At 32.0% G+C, this 27,026-nt stretch overlaps 1 protein-coding gene across 1 annotated transcript in view; it reads left to right on the top strand.

Annotated features, from left to right (window-relative positions):
• Positions 1 to 27,026, top strand: part of Smp_139520 (eps8-related protein) — a 46,990-nt gene that overhangs the window by 15,866 nt on the left and 4,098 nt on the right. The window contains 11 exon segments of the mRNA XM_018790345.1: positions 346 to 354; positions 360 to 673; positions 4,840 to 4,948; positions 8,960 to 9,035; positions 9,856 to 9,912; positions 10,116 to 10,203; positions 10,846 to 10,921; positions 12,461 to 12,762; positions 12,776 to 13,095; positions 23,704 to 23,893; positions 25,344 to 25,491. Coding sequence (XP_018646353.1) covers positions 346 to 354; positions 360 to 673; positions 4,840 to 4,948; positions 8,960 to 9,035; positions 9,856 to 9,912; positions 10,116 to 10,203; positions 10,846 to 10,921; positions 12,461 to 12,762; positions 12,776 to 13,095; positions 23,704 to 23,893; positions 25,344 to 25,467 — 1,665 coding nt within the window. The 3' untranslated portion in view covers positions 25,468 to 25,491.

The following is a 27,026-nucleotide window of genomic DNA, read 5'->3' on the forward strand; positions in this document are numbered from 1 at the left end:
TAATTGTTATTACCTTTTATCGTTTGAAAATAACAGCCCACTTACTAAAAATGTATTACTTATTTTCGCGTTAAAAGCGTCTAGATTGTGTACTTAATTTTCTTTATAAATTGTTGGACATTATAGTGTCCCACTTCACATGAATTATGCATCTAAATCGTAAAAGTACTTATAACTCCTCTCTCTCTGCTGCTCCGATTAGAGATATGTAAAAGGTAGACTGCCCTGATGTAATGAACGTATGAAAATACAAAAATCAAAATGATGAACCTATTCATTTCAAAAGTATATTTTGTCTGTATTATAGTGATTAACTAAAATTATAAGCATTTATTTTTAATTTAGCTGAAGTTTTGAACAATGTAAGTTATCCAAGTAAACAAGACGCTCAAGAAATAATCAGAAAAGTAAAATATGCTTTTAATTTGAATGAACAAATTCAACCACATATTCCAGAAGAAATATCAAAAAAAATTTTCATTCGACTATTCAACACCGTTCAGTGGTTGGATAAAGTTTGTCGACATAATATTGTACCTGACTATGACCAACATATGGTGCGTGAGATTGTTGAACCTTTATTGGAAGAGGCTACGCTTGCCACAATTGCAAAAAGATTACAAAATAAAATTGAGTTTTGGAAAGGACTTGGTCCTGCTTGGAATACTCCACCGTAAGTTAAAATTTACTTATTTAATTATTCTTCCATGACATTTGGTATGCTAATAATTGTCTACACTCCATTCGAGTCTTCAATTTCCTGACCACATATTTTGTTTTTTATTGTATCATGAAATTTTCTTTGAAAGTATGTTAATATTTAAATATGACAACAGTTAGGTAGATATCAGGTAATCTATAACTTCTATTATGCCATAAACTATCTTTTTTTATACTCAAAGACAGTTTTTGGCAGGAATGGGAGTCACCTGAAAATCAGCTAGCTTCTGGACAACTTTTTTATCCTAGTTCCTGATTTCTTACTACTGCTCCATCGATATCTGAAAATTCTCGCACCCCGCAGCAAGCATAACACTTTCAGATTACTAATTTTGAATCTAATGAGCCACATTTCTTGCTTTGGCTGACTTTTGGAGGGTGGTAATTGATTAACTCACTTAAGAATACTACTTTCCGGGTTATTAAAAGTAAGCGGATATTGTCGTTTAAAGTCGATTAGCTTTTTAACTAAACATAAGTGATCAACATTAGTCGAAATGTAAACATGGAAAGTCAGAAAAAGTTCTACTCTTGTGTTGATTTTCAGTATTTTGTTTTTCATATTTATTAGCATTAATTTCTTGTTTTGAGTCTATGTAAATTTTTATGAATACTGAGAGATAATTCATGTTTGTCTTCCAACCAATGCCAAAATTATTTCATTACCGTAAATATATATATATATATATATATATATATATATATATATCACAAAAAGTTTGAATAGGATTCAGACTAACAATCTAAATGCCTTTCATTATATTATCCTCACACGCAAAAATGTCCTAACGAGTATTTGGTTTTCACGATTAGAACGTGACAGTACTATACTTTACATGACATACTGCTATCGCTATAACTTGTAAAATGTTTTACCGTCTTACAATTGATTGTCATTTTTGAGTTATATGTAACAATCATTTCAATGTAAAAATTATAAACGCTAACTTTTGATCATATTATCAATAATGCTTTAATAAAAAGTCCTCTGAACATTTTATATCAACTACAAATGCTTTTATTTGATTATTTATTTCATTCTGAAACTGGTTTTATCAGTGAAGTATTATTGATTTGTTTAGATTTGATAATGTAGCCCGCATGATTTTTCAGTTAACCAAACAAAACCTTGACAGAAAATGTAGTCACATTGTGCTTTCTTGATATAAGTTGATAATTTTTACGACCTATAATAATGTATGCATGCAAATACTGGTGTATTTTTCATCAAATTTACCAAGTAAAACAACATGAAATGATTAATTATTATACATATGACATTGACTGGTTAAGAACATTTTAAGCAAACAATATAGATTTTCCAAGTGCGCTACTCTCTCTGGAAGTTTAAATAAATTTATTTTCTAGAACGTTTGAAGATTGTTTAGCATATTCAAAATGTGTAAAGATTTATTTATCTAGCCTTTCCTCCGAAGATCTTATTCGGGTGTACAAAAAATTTTTAGCCTAAGTACAAATGTCATATGGATATTTCACATATTTAAAGTCCTCTTAGTAAGTTAGGTCGAGAGGTTTCTAAAGAGTACAGATTTAACAAAATACTGGAAGTAAAGTTTCTCTTTATGCACCAACTTTATCTAACTGACCAGGTATTTCACAGAATTAATTACATGACAGGCATTTTAATTAACTGCGACAAGGGATTTAACTCATACTCTTCCTTGAACAATGTCAGAAGCACACCATCTAGGGACTCCTGAACGTAGCCATGAACATTATTGTTGAGTAAAAAACAACAGTATATCAGAAAATGTAGTTGAGGCTAAGTTATCCACTAAATATCATTGATCAGTCTTTGGAGCACTGGTTACCCGGAGACATTTGATTCCAAATCTTTTCCGGTTCAGAATTTTCTATGACCTCATTCGTCATCGTCATTGTTTGCAAGATGCATCTTCTCAAACAGTTCACTTGTAGATATCTTTTATACAGGCCACAAAGAGTAAAGGACGTAAATTACTATATTGTACTACTAATACCACTACCTTGTGCTTTGTATTACAATGCTTGTGAGTGGATGAACATTCGATGTAGTTCATTTTAACTATTTGGGGATGATAAGTAAGGAACAAGTTCAACCACATAATCAAGGGACCTATCACTTCATATGGTTAAAGTTTATCTATAAGAAGCTAATGGTTAGTCAAGTCCCATATCTTAGATATATTGAAATGCGTTTATAAAACTAATTTGCGCAAAACTACGTTGAACAAAGAATGTTAAATAAGCCTAATTAACAAGTCACTCAAGATCTAGCTCTTGGGAATTTGTTTTACGAACATTTAATACGTTTTTCGACAGGCAAATTACTTGATACTTTACCACTTACTTTTAACTTTATCTTGGAGATAATTAATCTGTTAATAATGGGTCTATAATTATGTTTGTTCGCCTTATAACGGTAATCCAATTTATATGGAATTTTCCAATGCCCAGGATAAACGTCTGTCTTCAGAGATAGCGTGAACAATTTTAATGGTAGTGATTGGATAACAAGTCCTCCTTATTTGAAATAAACGGATGGATTCTCGTCTTGAAACGTTACCTGAATTTACGATCTTAATGGTTTAGGAATAATTAAAAGGGCGGACTTTATTTAGTTGTCTGTTAAGTGTATTACTTCCGACCTACTGTGATCTACCAACTTAGTATTAATTGCAAACGTATTACTGAAGAGGTTTTTGATAATTTCTGAGTTCTCTGTAGCTTTTAACCTCTATGTTTCCTTATTTTGGTTACAAATGCTAATTATATTTTTAGCTGCAGAAATAAAGTAACTGACCTGCAATTTGAGTTATTAATTAAAGATTGTAGCATATTCTCAATTCATAATTTACTTAAGATTTAAAGCAGATAGAATGAAAATCCTAACATATGTTTTTCCTAAATGTTTGAATTCAATCCATTCGTTTTTAAGTGGATTCTATGTAAACTCTGACAGTCAGCAGTAATAGCTAATCTATCAAGAAATGAAAATAACTACCTTATTCATACATATTGCTTCATCACTGATGACCAATTTCAGTCTCTCTATATCCGAATTCTGATCAAATGGTATTTGCCAAGGTGCCGTGTGGTTATTGGTTTATGTCTCGAAGTTCAAGTGTACATTGACGTTTCGTGGTTTGAGACAACAACAAGGAGCTAAGAACTTTTTTTGTCAAGTGGCAAATATCAACAAGATCCCCAGAGGACTGATAGAACTCGAACACATGTTACCCAGCACAATAATTAAAGACCCTCTCACCTAGCTATTCAGGTTACGGATGACCTCCTTTAAAAGTAGAGACATCTATAGTAATCAGTCACCAAATGGTTACAAATGTAGTTTTGTCTCATCCTTAATTCTGATAGAATTATATCGCGGTATTAAAAAACGGCAAGCTACTAACCACTGAGTAAGCATTATTTTCTAATGACGAAAACGTCTAAACTAAAGTGTCATTCACTTTTCCCGACTTACAGAAAATACAAAGCAATTATATTTGAGAAATAATTTCCATTTCTTTTAATTATTATTTTTTAATGATGTAATTCGATCAATAAATTGCCATGAGATTTTAGAATCTATAAAATAGTATAGCAATTATTTCATCTTCAAGTTACGCTAACGCTTATATGTGATCATGATATTTTTGTGAGAAAATGAGACCACAAAAACCCTCTCAGCTTTTCGGAATAAATATTGGTCATCTTGTTTTTTCGCAATTTGAAATAAATCGATCACTAGGTAGAAATTTAGTAGTAAATACATTTTCTGTTATATCCTATTGAGCAGAAAATTGTATTTTTGACGTTTCGTGACTTAGTGTAAGCCACTCCTTCAGAGTATAGAGGTGGGTTATAGTAAGTCACGAAACGTCAGAAATACGTTTTTCTGTTCATTGGGATATCACAAAAAATTTATTTATTATTGGTTGCTCAGTTTACATATCCACTTTTCTATTGTTCGATGTGCAAAGTATCTTCTAAACAAACTAATATGATCATTATCAAATATAGAAATTAGTAAAAAAAAATGTTTTAAGAATAAGTATCGATAACTTAAAAGAAACTGTTTTTGACGTTTCACTCTGAATTTATTTTGTTTATCTTTAGTGAAAAATGGAGTGAACATCTTGCTCGCTATTCCCCACAGTTTGCCTCTAAATCTGTTAATAAACGCCAAACATGGCACGCCGAAGCCAACATAGTAACACCGAGCGTAGTAAGTTTCATCAACTAGCATTTAATGTGTATTGTTCGGCTAAATTAATTTAAGATCTTTGAGCGTCTAAATAAACAACTTTATATTAAGAAAATTATGCTTTGATTACGAACTTGGTAACCTTTGAACACAACACTAATACAATTTTACCTCTGTTGGCCGGTAATCTAGGTTATTTACCATTCTACCCTCCTAGTCTCTGATTTAAACTAGATTTATTACTATTTAGCTTCAGAGCAAATTTTTGTCGTGATTCCATAGCTACTGAGACTTATTAGGTTTAATACTATTAAAGCTACACATTTACCTTGCATTATATTCTAAAATGGATAATATTGGAAGATTATGAAATAGTATTCAATTCAATCTTCTAAGACATTACCTACTTACGCCTGTTTTTCCCAATGGAGCATAGGCCGACGACGAGCGTTCTCCAACCCACTCTGTCCTGGGCCTTCCATTCTAGTTCTATCCAGTTTTTGTTCATTCTTCTCATATCTGTCTCCATTTCTCGGCGTAATGTGTTCTTTGGTCTTCCTCTTCTCCTTTGGCCTTCAGGATTCCATGTGAGGGCTTGTCTTGCGACTCAGTTGGGTGATTTCCTCAAAGTGTGCCCAATCCACTTCCAGCGCTTCTTCCTGATTTCTTCCTCCACTGGAATCTGGTTTTTTGTCTCCCACAGTAACTTGCTGCTATTAGTGTTTGGCTAACGGATTCGAAGTATCTTGCGTAGACGACTGTTAATAAACACCTGTATCTTCTGGATGATCGCTTTCGTAGTTCTCCACGTCTCCGCCCCATACAGTAGAACTGAAATCTCCTAAGACATATCCATCATATATGTATATGTATGTGTATATACTGTTGATAATACACATTTGAAAATTCAAAAGTATCATGAATTCTCAGAATACCAATAAAATATAATGATTCAACGTTTTATTCTTGTGAAAAACAATGGCCACTTTACCAATGTTATATTAATAAGTAATTATTTATGTATTGAAGAAACAAAATAATGATAAAGCTTGAGAATTTCTTTTCTATAAACTGTTTTTGGAATATATAACCAACAGTAGAAAAGTATTGGTAATGATAGTTACTATAGTAATGATAATAATTATTATTATTATTATAAATAGAAGAAGAAAATTGATTGATTGTATTTAATATTTCAAAATATAAATCATTAGTAATAACAGTAATAATAATTAGAAATTAGAAATTAAAACATGGAATTTAGTTTATTTCACTATTCACATAAATAAATAAATAAATGAATAAATGAGAATTTGTCAAAAAGACACTAATCATGTGAAATTTGCATTGATTTCATAATACCCTATTTTTGTTTTCATTATGATCATATTATTACTAATAATAACATTTAGCTATCGAGCTTGGTAAATGATATCAGGATATCTAACCTAATTGTGGTTTAAATAATAATAAATACTATGAAATAATACAAAAGATACGTTACTTCTTTGTTTTAGCTAGTTTTACTGTTGAAACTAACTCATTAGTGTTATATGAAAACTAATCAATCTCTCAGAAATTATTTGGACCACTTTTGATGTGAGCCAACTAGTGACTGCGATATAAACGGTTGTGGACTACTCTATTAAATGAAAATGGATGATCAGTGATTTATAGAGTTTTCATGCTTTTAGAAACACATCTCTGAATGTATTTACATTCTTAGTAAATAAATGTATTCAACAACTGTGATCAGATTAAATCAGTTTACTATTTAGCGTGAATACATAGAAAAGATTTGTAAAGCCGCGATATGATTAATTAGACTTATTTAGATGGCACTACTGGTTAATTTCCACCACTCGGAATTGTCCAAATCAATTTCATCAATTCTGTTTTATGTTTAGTGCCAATTGTTTTTAATCAACCCGTTGAGTCACTATTATTCAATCAGGTTAATACCACTTCATCCTTTAAAATTTGAACTTAATACTTCTGTTAGTAATTACCAACTTTGTTATGGTATAAAAATGTACACTATATGAATCATTTCCTCTATTCACACAGTCTTAAGTTACGCATAATATATACACTCCAGGTTCTGAGTTCCATGTGACATCCAGCAATAATAAACTGATTTTTTTTCATTAAACTCTTACTAACAGACTTATAATTTTTAATGTCTCTCTATTATAACTAAATATTCAACCGAACTTAACATAGCTATCACTTTGAGTGACTTCAAAAAACTAAATAAACAACTTAGTTCCCTGATGATGAAACAAAAGGATTTGATAAAATACTGGCACGATTCAAAAAATAAACGAATTGATCGATTTCTCATGAAACCAGTTCTTACAAATCAAATTGAATAGACTTTCATCTGCTAACTAATTGATTATACTAAAAAAGAAAACTGAAGCTGTTGCTTATCATATACACGAAGTATTCAACTAAGATCATTCAGCTGTTCACAAACCACTAGTCAGTGATTAAAATAACAATAACGAAACAATCAATAAATCTCTATTATTAATTCAGCATTTCTCAGTCATTTCATTTACATTGTAGAATTTGCTTTACAGAATGTCGTGTAATTTATCGTTGATTTCTTTTCCATTTTCTCGTCATTTTTGTCATTTGTCATTTTTTATAGGGAGATGTTGAAATAAAAGTAGTAAGTTATATTTTATCTTGAATTTATTATTGTTTTCTATATGAGCTAATTCATACTACTATTTTTTTAAACAAATCTTATTAATTATATAATTAAATAAAGGAGAATGGTTGTGTTTTTTTGTAATTTAATTATTGTTTTTATTTTTGTGTACACTTGAAATGCTTATGAGCACATTGAAAATGACTTTACTTATAAGTCATCAACAAGAAGATTTGAAAGTAGTTTTTTTCCTTCTAGATTATGTTGTTAAAATTTAGAATTAAGAGTACCTTTATTCATTGACAATTTTAAGGAAGTTAACACGAAATTATTAAAGGAAAAAATAAGTTTATGATTATCAATATTATAATATAATTTCCTTTATGAATCATCTTTCAAAACTCTGACGAAGTTTACAACGAACAAGGGAGTTTTTCGAGGTAAATATATGTTTAAGGTTTTAATCATTCGTAAGGATGTTAAACCTCACTGGTTTAACAAGGCGTTATTATTATTTAATGGAAAAGTGCTTATTCTTAATGTATCTCAAACTCTTCGACTTGGTCCAGATTGATCTTCTTAGAATATTACACCAGTTTACCCTTTCAGATTTAATAAAAAACAGTTTAACGATTCCAATGTATTCAGTGAATAAAAAAACACCACTTAGATAAAAACTGGAACGTTTGAGACCGATTTTATGCTTTTCAGGAAGTAATAAGCAAATCTATTTACTCGTAGTAATAAAACGTTTAGATCATGTCATTATCAATTAGTATGGCTATTATTCTTCGTACAATCGCTAATCCTCGCTACATTACTTTTAGAGTGTAAATAAAAGTTGGAGTAGGTCTAAAAAATGCAGCATATTTGAACAGATCATTTGGAAAATGTTGATCACTATTTAATCAAGTAATTAGACAAAAGTGTTAAAGATAAAACGATATGATATATTTACTTACTTTCATTTGAACACAGTCAAAATAATAGAATGTTTCTTTCTGACCTTCAAGATTCTTTAACTCTCGTTTTCTTCAGACTATACATCAAAGTAAATTCACAAAACTTTGAGTCATAATATCTAAGAATGACTAGCCCATCTTAAGTTAATACTCCTTTGTTAACAAGATGTCTTGGTGATTAGTAACACATTTTGCCCAACTACATGTAAAGTTTAGCTGTACATATTATATATTACTAACTTGTTGTAGACAGAGTTGTATTGTCGAAAAATATCACTCTTCTCATTAATTTTATGAGCTAAACATGAAAGTTTGTATTATCTGTAAGGTTTTCCTTGCATTAAATTTCTAACCATTTACAAGAATATAATTTTAAGTTGATATAAATTTAAAAACATTGTTTCTTCCCAGACACAAACAATCTCACCACGCCATTCTCCTATTCCTTCTGAACGAGTCAGAACTCCTTCACCGGTGCGTCAAATTGGTAAGTGAAGATAATCACTTCCAAATAAAACTCTAAAAGTGAAATTAAGTCGAGTAATCATTATGTGTGGTGTTTTAATTTTCAAGTGTTATGTTTCATGAGAAGAATGTATATAATCACCGGGAAACTTCAAACCGATCAAGTGTTATTACCCATATACATAAATCAAGTAGATGTTAGATAGTTTTTTTAATTTCCCTTCCGCTTAAATTTTAGTACAAAATAACTTTCATCAAAAACCGTCTAATCAATTTATTTGAAACTTGAATACCATACGTTACGACTTTATGTACCAATAATGTACTACTTGGTACACAGAATAAATATCATAAACCCATGAAATGTAAAAATTGAGTTTTATCAAAGATTTATTAATTATACAGTATTTTAAATTACAGTAACTGAAATGTGAAAATTCGCTTGAATTGACTTGAGATAGATTTTTCTCGAGAAGCTAATGCTATATTAAAATCGAAGTAAACATAATTATAATACCTATTCTTCTTTGAGATCTTTCTGCTAATTTACGTACGCTTTCTGATTACATCGAAACTAAATTGTGATCAAAGTATAGAATCAATGACAGATTTGTCCGGAGCTTGTTAAGAATCTGGTTTAGATTCTGGATCATTTCTGCTCTGAAATACAGTGATCTCCATGTAGTGGTGTGGTCAGTCAAGATCTGGCAGCAGTATTCAGTATATAATTTATCACCACGAGGGTATTTTCTTAAATACTGTAGTTGTTTGATTTTAATCAAGTTATTCTAAATACCTATAATTTATAGTGTTTGTAAGATTAAACCGGTTACTTTTTCTAGGCACGGAAACCATACCTACGGACAATGTGAATACAACAGTATTAAATGTTACTACTGGTAATCCAACTATTTCGTATTTTGGTTATTATTATTATTATTATTATCATTATCAGCAGACAGGCGAAATAGATATTATGTATGCTTTTACATACATTTGCGCTTTTCTTGTTAGATTTTATATGAACACTATAGCAATTATTTGTTATTCTGTCTTAATCAATTCCATAACTTAACATCACACTTATCATCTTTCTTCATAGTTACGGTGGAAAAATCTCCAGAACAAAGAGTAAAGTCAGCGGATCCACGTAGTAGCTACCCTCAACGTCGTTGGGATTCTGAAGAAAAGTAAGCACATAATTACATATTTATGTACCATTTATTTGTTCACGTGATATATTTTCGCCTTATTTTATGTTGTTATCTCAAATGATGATAAGTTATGTTTGAAAATTTTGATCATCTTAATTTGAAAGTACTTACTCCATTATATTTTCATGATTAGATGTTTTTATATATTTTATTACTACAAGTAAGAGTAAATTAATTCTGACTCATTTGCAGTATACTAGTATATATATGTATGCTTATACACTGCCGACATACACATCAAAGAGATAAAGGAGTTTGTTGTTGTTGATCTGAAGAAACACTTGGAATCAGAGATTTTTAGTCAAATACTTTGTAATAATTTACAACTGACCAATTACTGTAAACTATTGTTGTATTAAAAATGACTCAATTCATAAAATAGTAATGCATCGTATGACTGTAGTCACCGTTAACATGATTTATTTCAACTGTATAATAAGTCGTATGCACAAATGAGTTTCATGTGTCATACGAACCAATAATGGACTTTTTCGAGTTATTACTTTGCGATTAGTGCGACTGCTTAGTATTCTTATGATGTCAAATATCTGATCCAAATAAATTGTTATGCTAACTTCTATCAGAAGTAATTCATTGATTTTTTATCTATGTTTTTAGATGGTGTGTTGTGAATGTACTACATGTAGGTGCGAAACCTCAAGAGTTAACTGTACAACCAGGTGACGTTCTCCAAGTAAGTCACTATTTTAAATACGGAACCACTGTTTCTCGACTTACTTTTTAAGGGTGAGCTAGTTATAGTTAATACTTAGTGTAAAACGTATTTTATCTGAGTTGTTATATTTGCCTCCATTACATTTTTTTTCATTTTTCCTACGGATTAAGATTTTTCCAGTGTGTAAAGAATTCCGCACAATATTAATTTTCATTACAAGAAAGATCTTACTTTGCTCTATATATTTATAATTATGTTTCTTAACTCAAATCTGTATTACACTGCAATAAAATACTCATCGCTAAATACAATAAAACTTTAACAACATAATAAGAAACCTCTGAAAGTATGAAAAGTAATTTTCAATCAGCTGACATGATATGGTAGATCAAGAACCATGGCACTATGTACTAACAATGGTCAGTATCAAACCAGTGGTTGAATAACTTCCTCTTTCATATCATAACATTTCTATTACATAATTAGATACATTTTACTAAATATTTTTACTGGTTTATAAGATGTGATGCTACAATTAATCAAATGTTAAATCTGCAACTGTAATTAGCTGTTCATTTGAAATAATTGGTATTCTTAACAGAAGCGTGTTGTACTTAAGTTTCTGACCGGTACTTCATTTTGATGTCTTCATATTTCTACAAATAAGCATAGTGGACATGCATTAATCCTCTTCTTTCTTCACTTTGATGGAATCTCTCCAAAATAAGAGCGGTGTTATTATCTCCATAGTTTATGACCGAAGTCATCATTAGACTTGTGGAAGCTTGGCTAATATATGAAATTCAACTCCACATGAAGAAAATTCTGTAACTGGTATTAAATCTTCACTATAAACTTTTTTAACACAGACATAGTTAATTACTCTTTACTTGTAACTTCTTGAGTTTTTAGATTAAAGCAGAATTGTAACCTCGAGGCATCAAATAAACTCTCATCCTGCCAATTATTTACTTAAATAATCCAGTGTACACAAAAGTAACTTATTTTAAGATGACTCTATAACAAAGACAACATATCAAAGGTTAGTGGAAAATGTTTCCTGATATCTGAAGTTTCGTCAGATTCAATTCAACACCTCATGCTTAAATTTACCACTCATATATACTTTTTTCTCACTGAATAAAATTGCGATAAGTTCACAACTGATGCAAATTCAAATGAATATAAAAAAAAATTGAGTTTTATTTATGGCAAATATTAAAACGATCTATATCAAATTACGTAGCATACTAGCAATCTTCTGATGTTTTTCTTAGATTCACAAGCTCTGCATATTATCTACTGCATATTCTACTAATAGTATCCAATTGATCATTTTGTAGAATCCCTATAGTTGTATGGATTTTATACTATGTAATATTAGACTAGTGATAATGTTTAGTTTGACTATATAAGAAAAATATGAACTCATAGAGTAGTTGGTTGAAGACATTCACATCTTGAAAAAGAATGTTTCAGATCATAAATATAAGCGTTCCACTTTATTTTCAAGTTTAATTAAATATTCTGTAATTGTTTCTTCACTTGTTGGTTTAGATTCTAAATACTAGTAAAGGAGATTGGTGGCTGTTACAAAATGATGCAGGAGAATCTGGTGAAGTACCTGCTTGGAAATTAAAAGCTTATAATTATCGACCAGATCATCCAACTACAGCTGGATTAAAGAAAACTCCATCAATGAATAATTTATTAAGTAGAAAATCTACTGAAACATTTGGAAATGATAGTGATAATGTTCATTCGGAAAATCATTCCAATTTCCAGTCACAAAGAAATAATTCACATGCGCCTAAAAGTATACTACGTGATAAATCCCCGACTAGACAACAGATACTTCTGTTTTAAATTTAGTATACCTAATTCACCTACAGGACAAAATTCCAACAATGATAATAGGATTATGAATGATAACGTTAATACCAATGCTAATAATAACGTTATGTATATAACACCATCACAACTTCAAGAAGCAATCAAAATTAATAGTAATGTACCAATGATATTAATTCCAGTACCTAATTTATATAGTAATAATAATTCTGATATGTCAGCGATTAATTGGTCGAATCTAATTAACCCAAATACAAATGGTGCTGAGTTAGCAAGAACTCCTAATCCCGATGCTTTAGGACCAGGCTGGAAACCAGCTCCAATATTGAGTACTTCAGCAAGTAAATTTCCCTATTATTGATTGTATACATCCATTATATTGTAAATTTCATTGAGTTTTTATTATTTTAGCATATTTGACAGAACATTTTTCCCGTTTCCTATACGTATTAAATGTTAATTGAAAATTGTCATTTCCAATAAAAATGTCTAGTTGATGAAACTCTATTAGAAAAAGTCATTAAAATTTCCATACTTACAATGTTTAATTTAAAAAATGACATTATTATTCATCTGAAATTTAGGACACGTTGAAAGAGTTTAAACAGTTTACAGAATTTAACTGAATTATAAATATGGTTTTCGTTGCAGTAATATTAAATTGTAAGCCACCTAAAGTATAATAATTAAAATCTCTATTAAATTACTTATCGTGTCAATAGACATTTTTCAAATAGATCAGTACATCTCTCAACTGAATAAGCTGTCAAGTTTATGCATAAAAACAATGATGAAATGTTCTAATACTAGTTTTGAGCAATGATTGTAAACGTTTCGTTCTAACAAAAAGGTAGAATCTCACAAATTTGGATGTTTTCATAATTTTGAATAAAACAAGGATGAATAGTATGATTTTAAAATCGAAATAAGTTTATGTATTTTCATGGCATTCTCGCCGAATACAAACTGTCTAGAACTACGATTAATTATGGGGTTAGAAAAGAAAGAGTTATATAGTTTAGGGGGTTGAAATGAAAATCTATAATGATGAGTTTTACCATCAGTTAACAGTTCTTCTCCAGAAAGCGCGTTCGACAGATATTGTAGTACTAGCCGGAGACTTGAATGCACAGGTCGGGCGTCTAGGCACAGAAGAAAGTCGTTTAGGTGGCCGATGGGGAATTGTTGGTCGCAGGACAGATAACGGGGACCGTCTGCTGCAACTGTGCACAGACCACAACCTGTTTCTGGCCAGCACTAACTTCCGGCACAGTCATCGCCGGTGTGCCACCTGGCGTCCTCCCTCTGCATCCCAAGCCTGAACTCTGATTGATCACATCGCGATCAGCTACCGCTGGCGTGGTTGTGTACAAGACTGCCGCTCCTTTTGGAGTACCTATCTGGAGTCTGATCATGCCCTGGTCTGCGCCAATCTCACCTTACTTTTCAGTGGCCGAAGGATTGACCACCACCAACGGATTGATATTAGTAAATTGGCTGCAACTTCTGTTGCAAGTAAGTATCGAGCGGAGCTAGCCTCTAGGCTAGCTACCACCCCACCGAAAAGTATAGGTGAGCATTGGTTGCATCTTCACGACGCCATGAAAATGGCGAGTAAAGCCGCTTGCGGCTTCGCGAAACGTCCCGCTTACAAGCACTGGGTTTCTTCTGGCTCCTTACAACTGATGGAAGCCCGTCGGTCTACTCCGGGTGACCGTGAGTTTGACCACAAACGAAGGCTGTTACGTAATGAAATTGGGCAAAGCTTGCGTAAGGACCGGGAAGCCTGGTGGTCGGAGCGTGCTAATGAGATGAAAGCAGCAGCTGCATCTGGTAACTGCCGGAAGCTCTTCCAACTCATCCGAGCCACTGGCAGCAAGAAGTCTGGTGTGAGTGAAACAATCTACGAGGATGACGGGATGCCAATCACTAACATCTGTCGACGTCTTGGACGATGGGCGGAATTTTTCGAAGGGCAGTTCAACTGGCCTGCTGCTCCGGCAACATCAACCAGCTTGTCCTGCCCCCCATGGCCGGTGACGACTGATCCACCAAACGAGGCGGAAGTCCGCAAGGAACTCCAACTCTTGAAACGTTACAAATCACCGGGCCCAGATGACTTACCTCCGGCTCTTTTTAAAGATGGTGGTGACTTTCTGACTAAGGAATTGACTGTGTTGTTTGGAAAGGTTTGGGAGCAAGAAAGTGTTCCAACATCATGGAATGAGTCAATAGTCGTCCCTATCTTTAAAAAGGGTTCACGTTGTTCCTGTAATAACTATCGGGGGATAAGTCTACTTTCGATTGCGTCCAAACTATTGGCTTCTATCATTCTTCGTAGGTTGTTTAAAACCCGAGAACGATTGACTCGCGAGGAGCAGGCTGGTTTTCGTTCTGGTCGAGGATGCATTGATCACATCTTCACCCTCCGCCAAATGTTAGAACACCGTCACACTTATCGCAGGCCAACAATCGTAGTGTTTCTTGATATCAGGGCGGCCTTCGATTCGTTGGACAGGACTGTTCTCTGGGATTGTCTATTGAAGAAGGGTGTGCCTGAGAAGTTCATTAACATCTTAAAGGCCCTGTATACGAACACCTCAGGCAGAGTGAGGGCATACAACCACCTTTCTCCCTTGTTCCATTCGAGCAGTGGGGTTAGGCAGGGTTGCCCGATCTCACCATTCCTCTTCAACTTTGCCATCGACGACATCCTGGAAACAGCTCTGATGGATGTAAGTAATGGCGGTGTGGATATGTTGCCTGGAGAACGACTTCTCGACCTTGAGTATGCGGATGATATTGTCTTACTGTGCGATAATGCCCAAGGCATGCAATCCGCACTTAATCAGTTGGCAATCAGTGTCCGCAGGTACGGCATGTGCTTTGCACCCTCCAAGTGCAAGGTACTCCTACAAGACTGGCAGGATTCTCATCCTGTACTCACCCTGGATGGTGAGGAGATCGAAGTAGTTGAGAAGTTCGTGTATCTAGGTAGCTATATAAGCGCTGGTGGTGGCGTGAGTGATGAGATTCATGCACGTATAATGAAAGCCAGAGCGGCTTATGCCAATCTGGGCCATCTTTGGCGCCTTCGTGATGTTAGTCTGGCTGTAAAAGGTCGGATCTACAACGCGTCGGTGAAAGCAGTTTTGCTCTTTGCTTGTGAAACCTAGCCTCTCCGAGTTGAGGATGTTAGACGTCTCTCTGTGTTCGATCATCGTTGTCTCCGAAGGATTGCTGACATCCAGTGGCAACACTATGTTAGTAATGCAGAGGTTCGGCATCGTGTGTTCGGGCGCAGAGACGATAATTCAATTGGTGTCACCATCTTGAAACACCGACTTCGGTGGCTTGGACATGTTTTACGAATGTCGTCCCAGAGACTTCCACGTCGTGCATTATTTGCCGACCCTGGGACTGGTTGGAAAAAGCGGAGAGGAGGTCAGTGTATGACATGGTGTCGTGGCATGGAAGAAAGCTGCAAAGGGCTAGCTTCTGTTGGTCCTTCACGACTCCCTGGTTGGGGTCCGAGAGATGGTGCAACACAGTGGCTAGAGACGTTATCAGATATGGCTCAGAATAGAAGCCAGTGGCGATCCTGCTGCAACCTTCTTTTACTTTCTACATAAAGAGTGGTTCTAACTTTCTTAACTGAAAGAGTTTTCTGGTTGTACATTTTAGTCCGCCTTATCTTTTCATCCCTTCTCTTCCTACTTTCATTGTTTTGTGTGGCGCATATGTACCTGGTGCCCTTTTGTACCAATATGCATGTGTTTAAATAAATAATAAAATAATAAATAATGAAATAGCAGGCCAGAAAAATAAGACACATACGATATTGTACATTACCACTGAGATGGATGCACATTTCTATACGAAAATAGTAACCAAATAAAATGAAAACATGTAAAGCAGTGGATAATAATGCTAAAACTGAAAACAAGTGATTACACAATTGATCGACATACTTAAAATAAAATCGGCTAATTGATTTATGCAAATTTTTTACGAAAGCTGTTTCCTACAATAAAACTGAATGTTGTCCCGGTTTCTAATATAAGTAACACCAACTGAACAGGAAATTTCGCGTTCCAGTTCATTAACAATATACAACAATGTTATTGTGGGTTAAGGAAAAAATTTAATGTAAACATTTCTCGCCATTCATAAAACTTGAAGTATTTCACTATTATCAATACTAATATAAATATTATCAAATTTTTGTCTACATCACATGTTAGAATCCATATAACTATACATTCGACTATTTTTTTAATATTCAGTTTTACTTTCATATTCAGTGATATCTTTTCATGCTTTCATTAATTGTTTTGTTTTCTCTTTTAACCTTTAACCTAACCATAATCATTGTTATCCTCATGGGATTTGTTCATCGGTACATGAAGCTGAAGGTTAGTTATTTGCTTATATTATTTATAATTAACTAATTAGAAGGATAAATCATTAAATGTTAATATTTACAGTTGAACCGTTTAATTAATTTCCTTTGTGTGAAAATTAGTTTTCCTAAATAGTAGCAATAATGTTTTCCTACACATTGTAATTTCTAAGCAAATCAGTTTTATACAGCATTAAACTAACGTTGGAATTTCAATTCTTTTTCTTAAATAAAAATGGAGTCATATTCTCAGTTTTCTACTACACAAACTCATACAGAAATCTCCGAACTTTTGTAGCTACTAATCTAAGTCATATAAAAACGTATAAGATTGTTGATAGACATTAGTAAGTTAATTGACCATAGACTTCAGGTTTCATGGGTCAAAATCGATCGACTTGGATAAAACGCCGATATAATTTGGCGTTTTTTCCATTATGGTACAAACTCAAAAAGTTAATCTATCATTTCATAACCTGAAACACTCGTAAAATCTATAACATATCTGATTATTTACGAAGAAAGCAAGTATAGTGTGTAGCAGCGGTCATTTTTTGATTCATTATCTGAAACCTTTTCAAGGAGTTCACACATGCCCCGAAAAATAGATTTCTGTTGATTCTAATTTAATTTGCTATATTTAAAGATATTCAATAAGATCATATAGAACTAACTCATCAGAAACTGAAAAACTTAAGATCATAAGCTTTTGATAAATCTGTAAAAGAAAGAATACACATACGAGGATTCAAAATAAATTGATATGCTTTATGATACATTTAATGAATTATGATTTGGTGTATATCCTTTATCAATAGCTTTTTAGGAAAGAAACTATCATATAAAGCAAGATTTAAATTTACATAGATGAAAATAAATTTTTGGGCAATAAAAAGTAGTTGTGTTTAGTTTGCATACATATATATCTATACAATAACGTTGTATGATAAAGTAGTTTATGTATCACACAACTGCATAATGTTAGATTAGATGTCATAATAACACAAGCAATACAAATTATTACTACAATAATTTTCATAGTTGAAAGCGTGAGTCAATTGAAGCTAGACCACCATGGAAAACCTGGAAGCACTGGACCATGAAGTGCTTCCAGGTTTTCCATGGTAGTCTAGCTTCAATTGACTCATGAATTTAACTATAAAACTACTAAAATCTCCACAAAACCCCTTCTGATAATGACTACAATAATTGTTTTTCCTTTATTAATAAACTTTCAAAAAGGTTAATGTAATCATTAATGTTTATGTACAAAACTTATCATACAATTATTTACTGACAAGTTCTGCAGACCAAAGACTTAGTTCTTATTAGCTGAACCTTTGAAAGATTTAGCTAGCATTTATCGATTCATACGTCTTAGATCTTCAGTACAAAAGTTATCTGTAATTTGGGATACCTGACATAAAATATTTCGAAATACTGTCTTCCATCTAATATATTTGAAAAATAATTTCAGCATATAGGAAAAAATTTTTTCTTCATCTGAATAGAACAAACAACATGAAAAATGTTTATTCGATATTTAGGAATGCTCTGGCTCTGAAAATAAGTTTCTTGCAGAGCAACTGTTATATGTTAATAATTGGAGTTGATTAATAATAAGATTTTCTGACTACACATTTAATTAAAGTGATTTCTAGAGTTTGACATCAAAATACCTCCTTGAAAATTAATTAATGTGGGAAGCTTTCTAAAAATCGAAAATTCTAGAGTGATGGAAATCATCCTATCTATACACACCTCAGGACTTAATTTAGGAATTCAAACGTTTCTCATTAGTCTCGTATATCTGGAGATTTAAAATTGGAATGTCTATGCACCTCTGATCTCTATTACTTGCTATCTTGTACAATACCACTTTCTTTAATTTCTTGCCACTTAAACAAAGATTAGATTTTGCGTGAAGTCTTATTCCTTTCTAGTTTTTTTTGCTCTACTACATTGAATATGATATATCTCATATGCAGTTTGAGCACAACAATACTAGTGAACACTTCACATTCATTCAAAGGAAAAAGGTTATTTTTTAGATAGATTGAAATACATAATATACATATTTTTTGTACAATAATAAATTGATTGTTTAAAACATTTTAATAGAATAGTAATACTTTATGCACTTCTTAATTTTTATTCTCAGTTAGGAGTGTCGTACAATCTTTGCATAATTTACTTCGTATATATGTATATTTGTGTGTATGCATTTGTTTGTGTTAGCTTTGGGCTACTCTCCATACCCTTTCAATTATCGTAAGTTCTGTTTTGTGGTACTAATTAACAGTAGATTGTAACTTATTTATGATTTCTTTTAGTTATATTGCTTAATTAACATTTTGTTGTATTAATTTTGATCTAACATGGCTTGTTATAACTGCTAAATCGTACGCTGATTTTTCTAACACAAAATCATTAAACCTTAACTTCAATTGTAGAAACATTTCATTTCCAGTTGTATATAACACTTATAAGATTGAATAATTTTGAGAATTTGATTAATTTAAAAGATTAGTATCACGTGAGGAACAGTTTCTTACCTAGAAGGTTATGAAATAAACAGAAGACTTGTTCATTCTATAAGATGTCAATGATATCTACTGTTAAGTAGTCTAACAGTAGAAAAAAAGTAACTATTGTTTAGTGGTGTTTGGATTGTAACAGGTGATCAATTGACACAGTTTTTGTGAATAAATTTTTTTATAGTTTTGTACTATTTCTTATTATTACACACATTGTTTCTACACACGATCCAATTGTCATCAAAATATACTTCCATTTCGTTGTTAAAACAAAAACATTTCATTATGTAACACTATTAATGACTAACCGATTTATGTAATACAGATTATTGCAAGTTAGTTGATCAACTTTAACATGTTTGCTTTTTTAACGAAAAAGCAAGGACAGAAGTGCACTTGAACAGTTATGAAACCTTTATTTCTGTTTAAATTAATTCTAATTTGAGTGTATGGATGATAATCAGTTCTATAATACAAATTTAGGTATTTATTGTAAAACATAAATATTAATATGGGAACTTTTTAATTAATCATTAAGGTTGTTAAAAATTTAATATCTCAGCCATAAATCTATGAATATTAATTCATTTTTGTATTGATTGTTTGAATGAATTAAAACTTCACCCGAATGCACGATCTAGTGTCTATCTGGACTCATTAGCTAAGTGAATAACCCGATGGCGTTCGAAGCGAACGGTAATGGGTTTGAGCTCCAAATAGGACAAGAATGTACGTTCTAGATTCCACTGCTAGCCACCATCCATCTTTTCTTACTTGAATTTTAATGTCTATATGATGTTTGTTCATCATTTCTTGTTAGGTTGGCTAAGATATTAAATTTTCAATAGGCTTAATGACTAATTAAAAATCTCCCATATGAACATTTATGCTTTAAATACCTTCGCTCTCGAGACCGAAGATGCTTGCTTCAGGCCCTGCATGAGAGATCGTAGATATGTTCTGCTGAGGAGTCTCATACTAGGTAGGAACGGCTGTCTAGTACCTCTAGGGTTTTATTGGTGGTCTAACATTGATCGATTCATGAATTGAATAATTTTATATCAAACACAACCTTATTCGATACATATTCAACTTCTTTCAATATTATAATAAACCAAGCTTAATGACTAACATACTGAACAAAAGACAGGTAACAGTATTTCTAGTGAACGCTTCAATCATTCGTTTTTCCTAAAGTGATTATTATTATTATTTTAATACCTCGTTAAAATATATTTATTAAATTTCATTCCACAGATAAATTGAAATATATGAATTTGTCAATGATATTGTCTAATTTATCAATTAATTAGGTTAAAATAGTTGTTCTAGCACATCAAACTTTTGCTAAGAATAATAGTAATGCTTATCATCAAAGTTTACTTTTAAGCAATCTAACGAAAAAAATTACCAATATCCTACTGTTTGTTCATTCACTTTGCTTATAAATCAAATATTTGTTACCGTTTCATACAACTCATTATCACATTCGTTTTATGATGTGAAATGTAACTAATCGATTAATGAAGAGAGATTTTATTATAAAATGATTCATGATTGCTAACAATTAATTGTTAGGAAAAGTCAGTATTCATCGAGAATCTTCTACTTCATAGTTGAAATCATGGGTCAATTGAAGCTAGACCACCATCGAAAACCTGGAAGCACTGGACGGTGCACTGCTGAGGAGTCCCATAATAGGACGAAACGGCCGTCCAGTGCTTCCAGATTTTCCATGGTGGTCTAGCTTCAAATGACCCATGATTTCAACTATGAAAATACTAAATTCTCCACAAAACCCCCTCTGATCTATAATCTTCTACTTCACCTAAAATATATATACTTACTTACTTCCATGATGTATTCTAGTACTGTATGATGGGTATTTATATCATTAGTCCACCCATTATTATGTATGTTATTCTAATTATAAAGTTTAGGTATAATTCAAAGAAGATAAAAAGTCAAAAGAACGATTATGAAACTAGGAATGTTTCCTGATTAGCATTTACTGTCAATATACATAAAGTATTAGATTTACAAGACGTTTTAATTAAGGCATTATCTGGAAATGCCCTTGAAAAATATTTTCGAGTATAATAGTAGTAATAGGTTGTCCACTTCAACCATACCATATCTAAAAGACATCTGGAACTTGATCCTGAAAACACCAGCCATTTTATTGATTTCAGAAATGTGAGACTTAGTTAAAAGGAGAAAGTCAAAAATTTCTGCGACCTGATGTAAATGAATATGAAGAGTTTACAGTATTCATTCCATGAGAACAAAGTGATGAGGAATTCAGAGAAATGATTCGTAATGAAGATGTCCTCTAATAAAAGCAAAAATTTTATCCATATTGGTAGATAGTTTTAGTTTACATCAAAAACGATTCATCTTAAAATAGAAGAGAAAATATCTATTTGTTACTAGTCTTCAAGCGTTAAATAGTCAAAATTTCTAACTTGAAATTAGCTCACATACAATTAAGCAAAAATACATTCCGATGTTAGGCAAAGATGGACTGTGACTAGCCGTGGAATCGAGGACGAAACGCGCGCCCTGGATTTCACTGCTACCCACTATCCATCTTTTCTTATAAAGCATGTGAATTGAGGCTATATCGAGGCAATACGCACAGTATGCACATATGCTAATAAGAGACTGATCAATTGCAGTCCTAAAAATCAATGGGAAGATTCAAACAAGCAATACCAAGTGAATTCAATATTCAGATATTGTTTTCATTTAAGCGAACCTATACGAAACTACTTTTGAATATAAAATATAGAAAAATGATACGTATTCCAGTATTAAAAACATTATTTCAGTGGAGAATATCAACAGATAGTGTTTAATTGATTTACTTTAATCATCAGAAGGAAACTAGGACGATATTCATTTGAACAGTGGACTGTGAATAACGTGTCCTTGATGTTATTTGATAAAAACACTTTAAATATATTACAGTTTTGGCTTCATATTATATTCCATGCATGAAAAAACATTTAGAGAACTACTAGTTGTTACTGACCATTCTGAATTGCTTAATACCTGAATATTTATAAACGTATATTTTCTTGAATATCTGTGTTTGCAAAACATGTTATGAGAAGATTCGTCATTTTTACAACATCATTTCTATGAGTCCCTCATTGATTTCCCATTCTCAATACTTAGAAGATAAAATTAAGGAATTTATTATCCAGGGAGAAACTAAATATCTTTCCATATCATTATGGTAACATTCACTGATTCAGAACAAGTCATATAACCAAAAATGAAAGGTTTTGATTACTTGAATAATATCAAGCACTGTATGTCATGTACCAGTCTTGCAATAAAGACATAACGACATCAAATGAAATTGTGAATAGAGTTATTATATGATTCATAGGAAAATTCTATTCTCAAATATAAACAGGGTTCCTTCATTTGTGTTTAATAAGATTTCTTAATTTAATAATTAATAGGTGGTCTGTGGTGGATATTTTTAAAGTTGATTGATTTTTAATGTGTGTATATTTAGTTTCCAACTGTTTCAATCTAAAAATTAACAAATTCAAATCGAGATCATACTGTTTATCTTATCAAAGTCAATGACTAATCTATTCAAACGCCTGTTATTTTATCATCTATGGATGTTACGATCTGAAGCAACTATATGATAATAGTGCACCTTACTTACATAAACTCAGTTCCATTAGTATAAAGAGTATAAAATATAGAATAACTCATGATAGACAATTATGTATTGAAGTGCAAGTATTTAATGTTATGCTTCACAACAACAAAATTAAAATGCTAAGAAAAAACACTCAACTACTTATTCTTGGATTACTTATGATGTCTTTGAACAATCGATTTTTTTCATACAAACCATTGTGGTACTAACTTTTAAATAAACCCAATAAATAACCAACTAATTTACAAATAACTAATCCTTACATTTATAAGTAATAATCCTATTTCTTTTCTGTAAATTTATGCTATGTATTTGTATATTATAGCAACTCATATGCATACTATGACCAGAGAATTGAGAGAAAGATTGTCTAAAATGCAACTTGGAGGAGGAACTGGTCTTAAATCAGTGCCTATACCCTCAACAACACTTGATAAACCTGATCAAAGATTGTCGAAATATGCATCCAAGGAGGAAGTTGCAGAATGGTTAGTAGCTCATCAATTCTCACCAAAGTAAGTGCCTAAACATAAAAAAGTGAACTTAAGATGTAACAAAAACTCCCAAAAAATATATGTATAAAATACCTGACAAATATATTTGTGTTCAAATTATCCATATATTCAAGTTTTTATCAATAATATCTTTTAGTTCTCACCTATAGCGCTAGTAAAGTTGCTAAATAGACGATCGATGATCCTAATGTTAAACAAGAGAAAAGATTGTCTACTATTTATTTACTAATTTGTCAAAATCCTAAACAGAATGAACTGGTGTAAACATGTTCAGATCCCAAACGTGCAACCTTCAACATTTTCAACTAAATGATAATTCTTAATATTTTTAATGTTATTTAATTTAGACTAGTAAACGACTATATCTCAGAAACTATTTAAAACAACCATTATAGTAGATTAGATTAATTCAAACCTTCCTAGGCATAAACATTTACAGTGGCTCAACGTAAGTGAACTTTACCAACTGAAAATAGAATAATCCTTACAGTTTCTACAGCGAGATCTTCGAAAGTCACTCATTGTCGAAATCATGTAATATTTGTCTAATAACCTTAGGATCTTCCTCAGATATGTATGAATGAATTATTAGAAATATATCATGTATATTCCGTTATTTAACTACATTCTTGAGATGAGATTTGGTAAAATATATCTAGAAATTTCTAATACATAAACAAAAATATAACTCAGCTAGGTAAATGTATCACAACTCTAAGTTGACTTCTATTTACGTTACACGTGTTAGGAAAATAAAAATATAGTTGTAGTTATACTGAAAATATCTTTGTAAGTACAGTTTAACATGTCAGCTAAATGTTCTCTTTGCATTACTCTTGTAATCTTCGTTAAAAGTCTGGGATGTAAAAAAAAATAAGAATGAAAGTAAATTGATTTCAACTACGTAAAATTGATAAACTCTCATATGTAAATGCTGTCGACTAAAAAGTCAACTATTGTTTATTACTAAGCAAAGTTTTAATCAAAATAAGTAAACATTCGTATACAATTTATATAGCTACTACAAAGGTAATTAAATTATATGAATAAAATACCTGTAATCACCTATTTTATTTACAATAAGCATTCTAATTCTTTCCATATGTATGTATATTAAACCATTGTTGTGTACATTAAGATGATGGAGATTATGATAAAACTAGCAACTACTTAGGACTAAAAGAGATGTAACCTATATGAATGATATCTTGTTTAAAACTCTTAAAAATATTGTGCAAATAACTATTTTCGAAGTGTAGACTTAGTTTACATATGAACTGATACTACTCTTAACATACATTAAGTTTTCCTGTTTAAGATTAGAATCCTTAATTAAACAGAATATCAATACACTAACAAATGATTTAATTTATTATTCGTAGCAATGTGTTATTTGTATGAACACAAACGACTTATTAATGATGATAATATATATGATTTGCTTTTTTAGAGCTATATCTGCTTTGAAAGGATTTAAAGGAATAGATCTTTATACAATGAATCGAACTCAATTGGAACAACATGTTGGACCAGAGAGATGTGATGAACTATTTTATGCATTCCGAGGCACCTAATTCAACTTCAGTAATAATAATTATGTAAGTATTGGTTGCTCTAACGTTAATTCGCTTATTTAAAAAAAATTCATTCAATGTTAATTGTATATATCTTTTTTTTCATAAATCAACTATAAATATGTGTGAAAATAAAAAAAATTGGTGATGAAAAATAAAACAATCTATGAGTTCGATCGGTTTTTGCAAAAAACTTTTAATCCAATATAAATTTGCGATAAATTTCAGAGGGGGTTTTGTGGAGAATTTAGTATTTTCACAGTTGAAATCATGAGTCAATTAAAGCTAGACCACCATGAAAAACCTGGAAGCACTGGACGGCTGTTTCTTCCTGTTGTGGGACTCCTCAGCAGTGCGCATCCACGATCCTGCCTCGCGAGATTCGAATCCAGGACCTATCAGTTTCGCGCGCGAGCGCTTAACCTCTAGACCACTCAACCGGCATCCAACGGTGTTAGTATCTAACTTCAACCGACCCATGAAATCGAGCGACACATCCGCCATTGTCTTCAGTGAGTTACTATCCCACAACAGACCCGGTTGAACTCCACTGGTCACTGCTTCTCACTAGAACTCCAGGAAATACCTCTTGAAGTCAGTCAAAAGTGAGCACACGATGATTATTATCAGTTCTAGTTAGAAGTAATGACCAGTGGAATTCACAAAGTCTGTTGTGAGATAGTAACTCACTGAAGACATTGGTGGACGGTGGCTCACTTTTGTGGATTGGTTGAAGTTAGACATTAACACCGTTAGATACCGGCTCAGTGGTCTAGAGGTTAAGCGCCCACGCGCGAAACTGATGGGTCCTGGGTTCGAATCTCGCGGGGCGGGATCGTGGGAGTGCACTGCTGGGGATTCCCACATTATTAAGAAACGGCCGTCCAGTGCTTCCAGGTTTTTCATGGTGGTCTAGCTTTAATTGACTCATGAATTCAACTATGAAACTACTAAAATCTCCACAAAACCCCTTCTGAGAAATTTTGTTGTTCATGAAATCATTAACTTTAATAATTTGTTTCATTAGATTATTGAATGTTGATAGGTTTGTAAGTGAATAAAACTTTATTAGTAAGTTGATGTCAGTCGAAAGACTACTCAAAAAGGTCTAAAGATAGATATATAGTTGTTTTGGTCTTGCGTAAAATATATCATTATTGATCAGTTAAATTTTACCTCAGAAAATCTACAGGTCTGACAGGATTGAATGGCGAAAATAAAGAAATTATTGACTGCTTATGTCTTTAATGATAACAAACTCCTGTCATTAAACGGTGTAATCTTATTATTCTATAACTACCAGTAATGCATAGAAATTCGTTTGGTTAATAATACCAACCGAAATCCACCACGAAATAACATACAATAAGAACCGAAATGGCACCTGGTAGTATAGTGAGGCGCATATGTATTTGATGCCCCCCTTGTACCAATTTTTGTGTTGAAATAAATAATAAATACATAAATACAATAAAAACCGAAAGGGTGGATTATTTAACCGTTAATATAAAATCAGAATTATTTCTAAAAGTCTCTTATTGGCATATGTGCATACTGTG

This window comes from Schistosoma mansoni (genome assembly GCF_000237925.1).
Source record: "Schistosoma mansoni, WGS project CABG00000000 data, supercontig 0125, strain Puerto Rico, whole genome shotgun sequence".
Taxonomy (NCBI): Eukaryota; Metazoa; Platyhelminthes; class Trematoda; order Strigeidida; family Schistosomatidae; genus Schistosoma; species Schistosoma mansoni.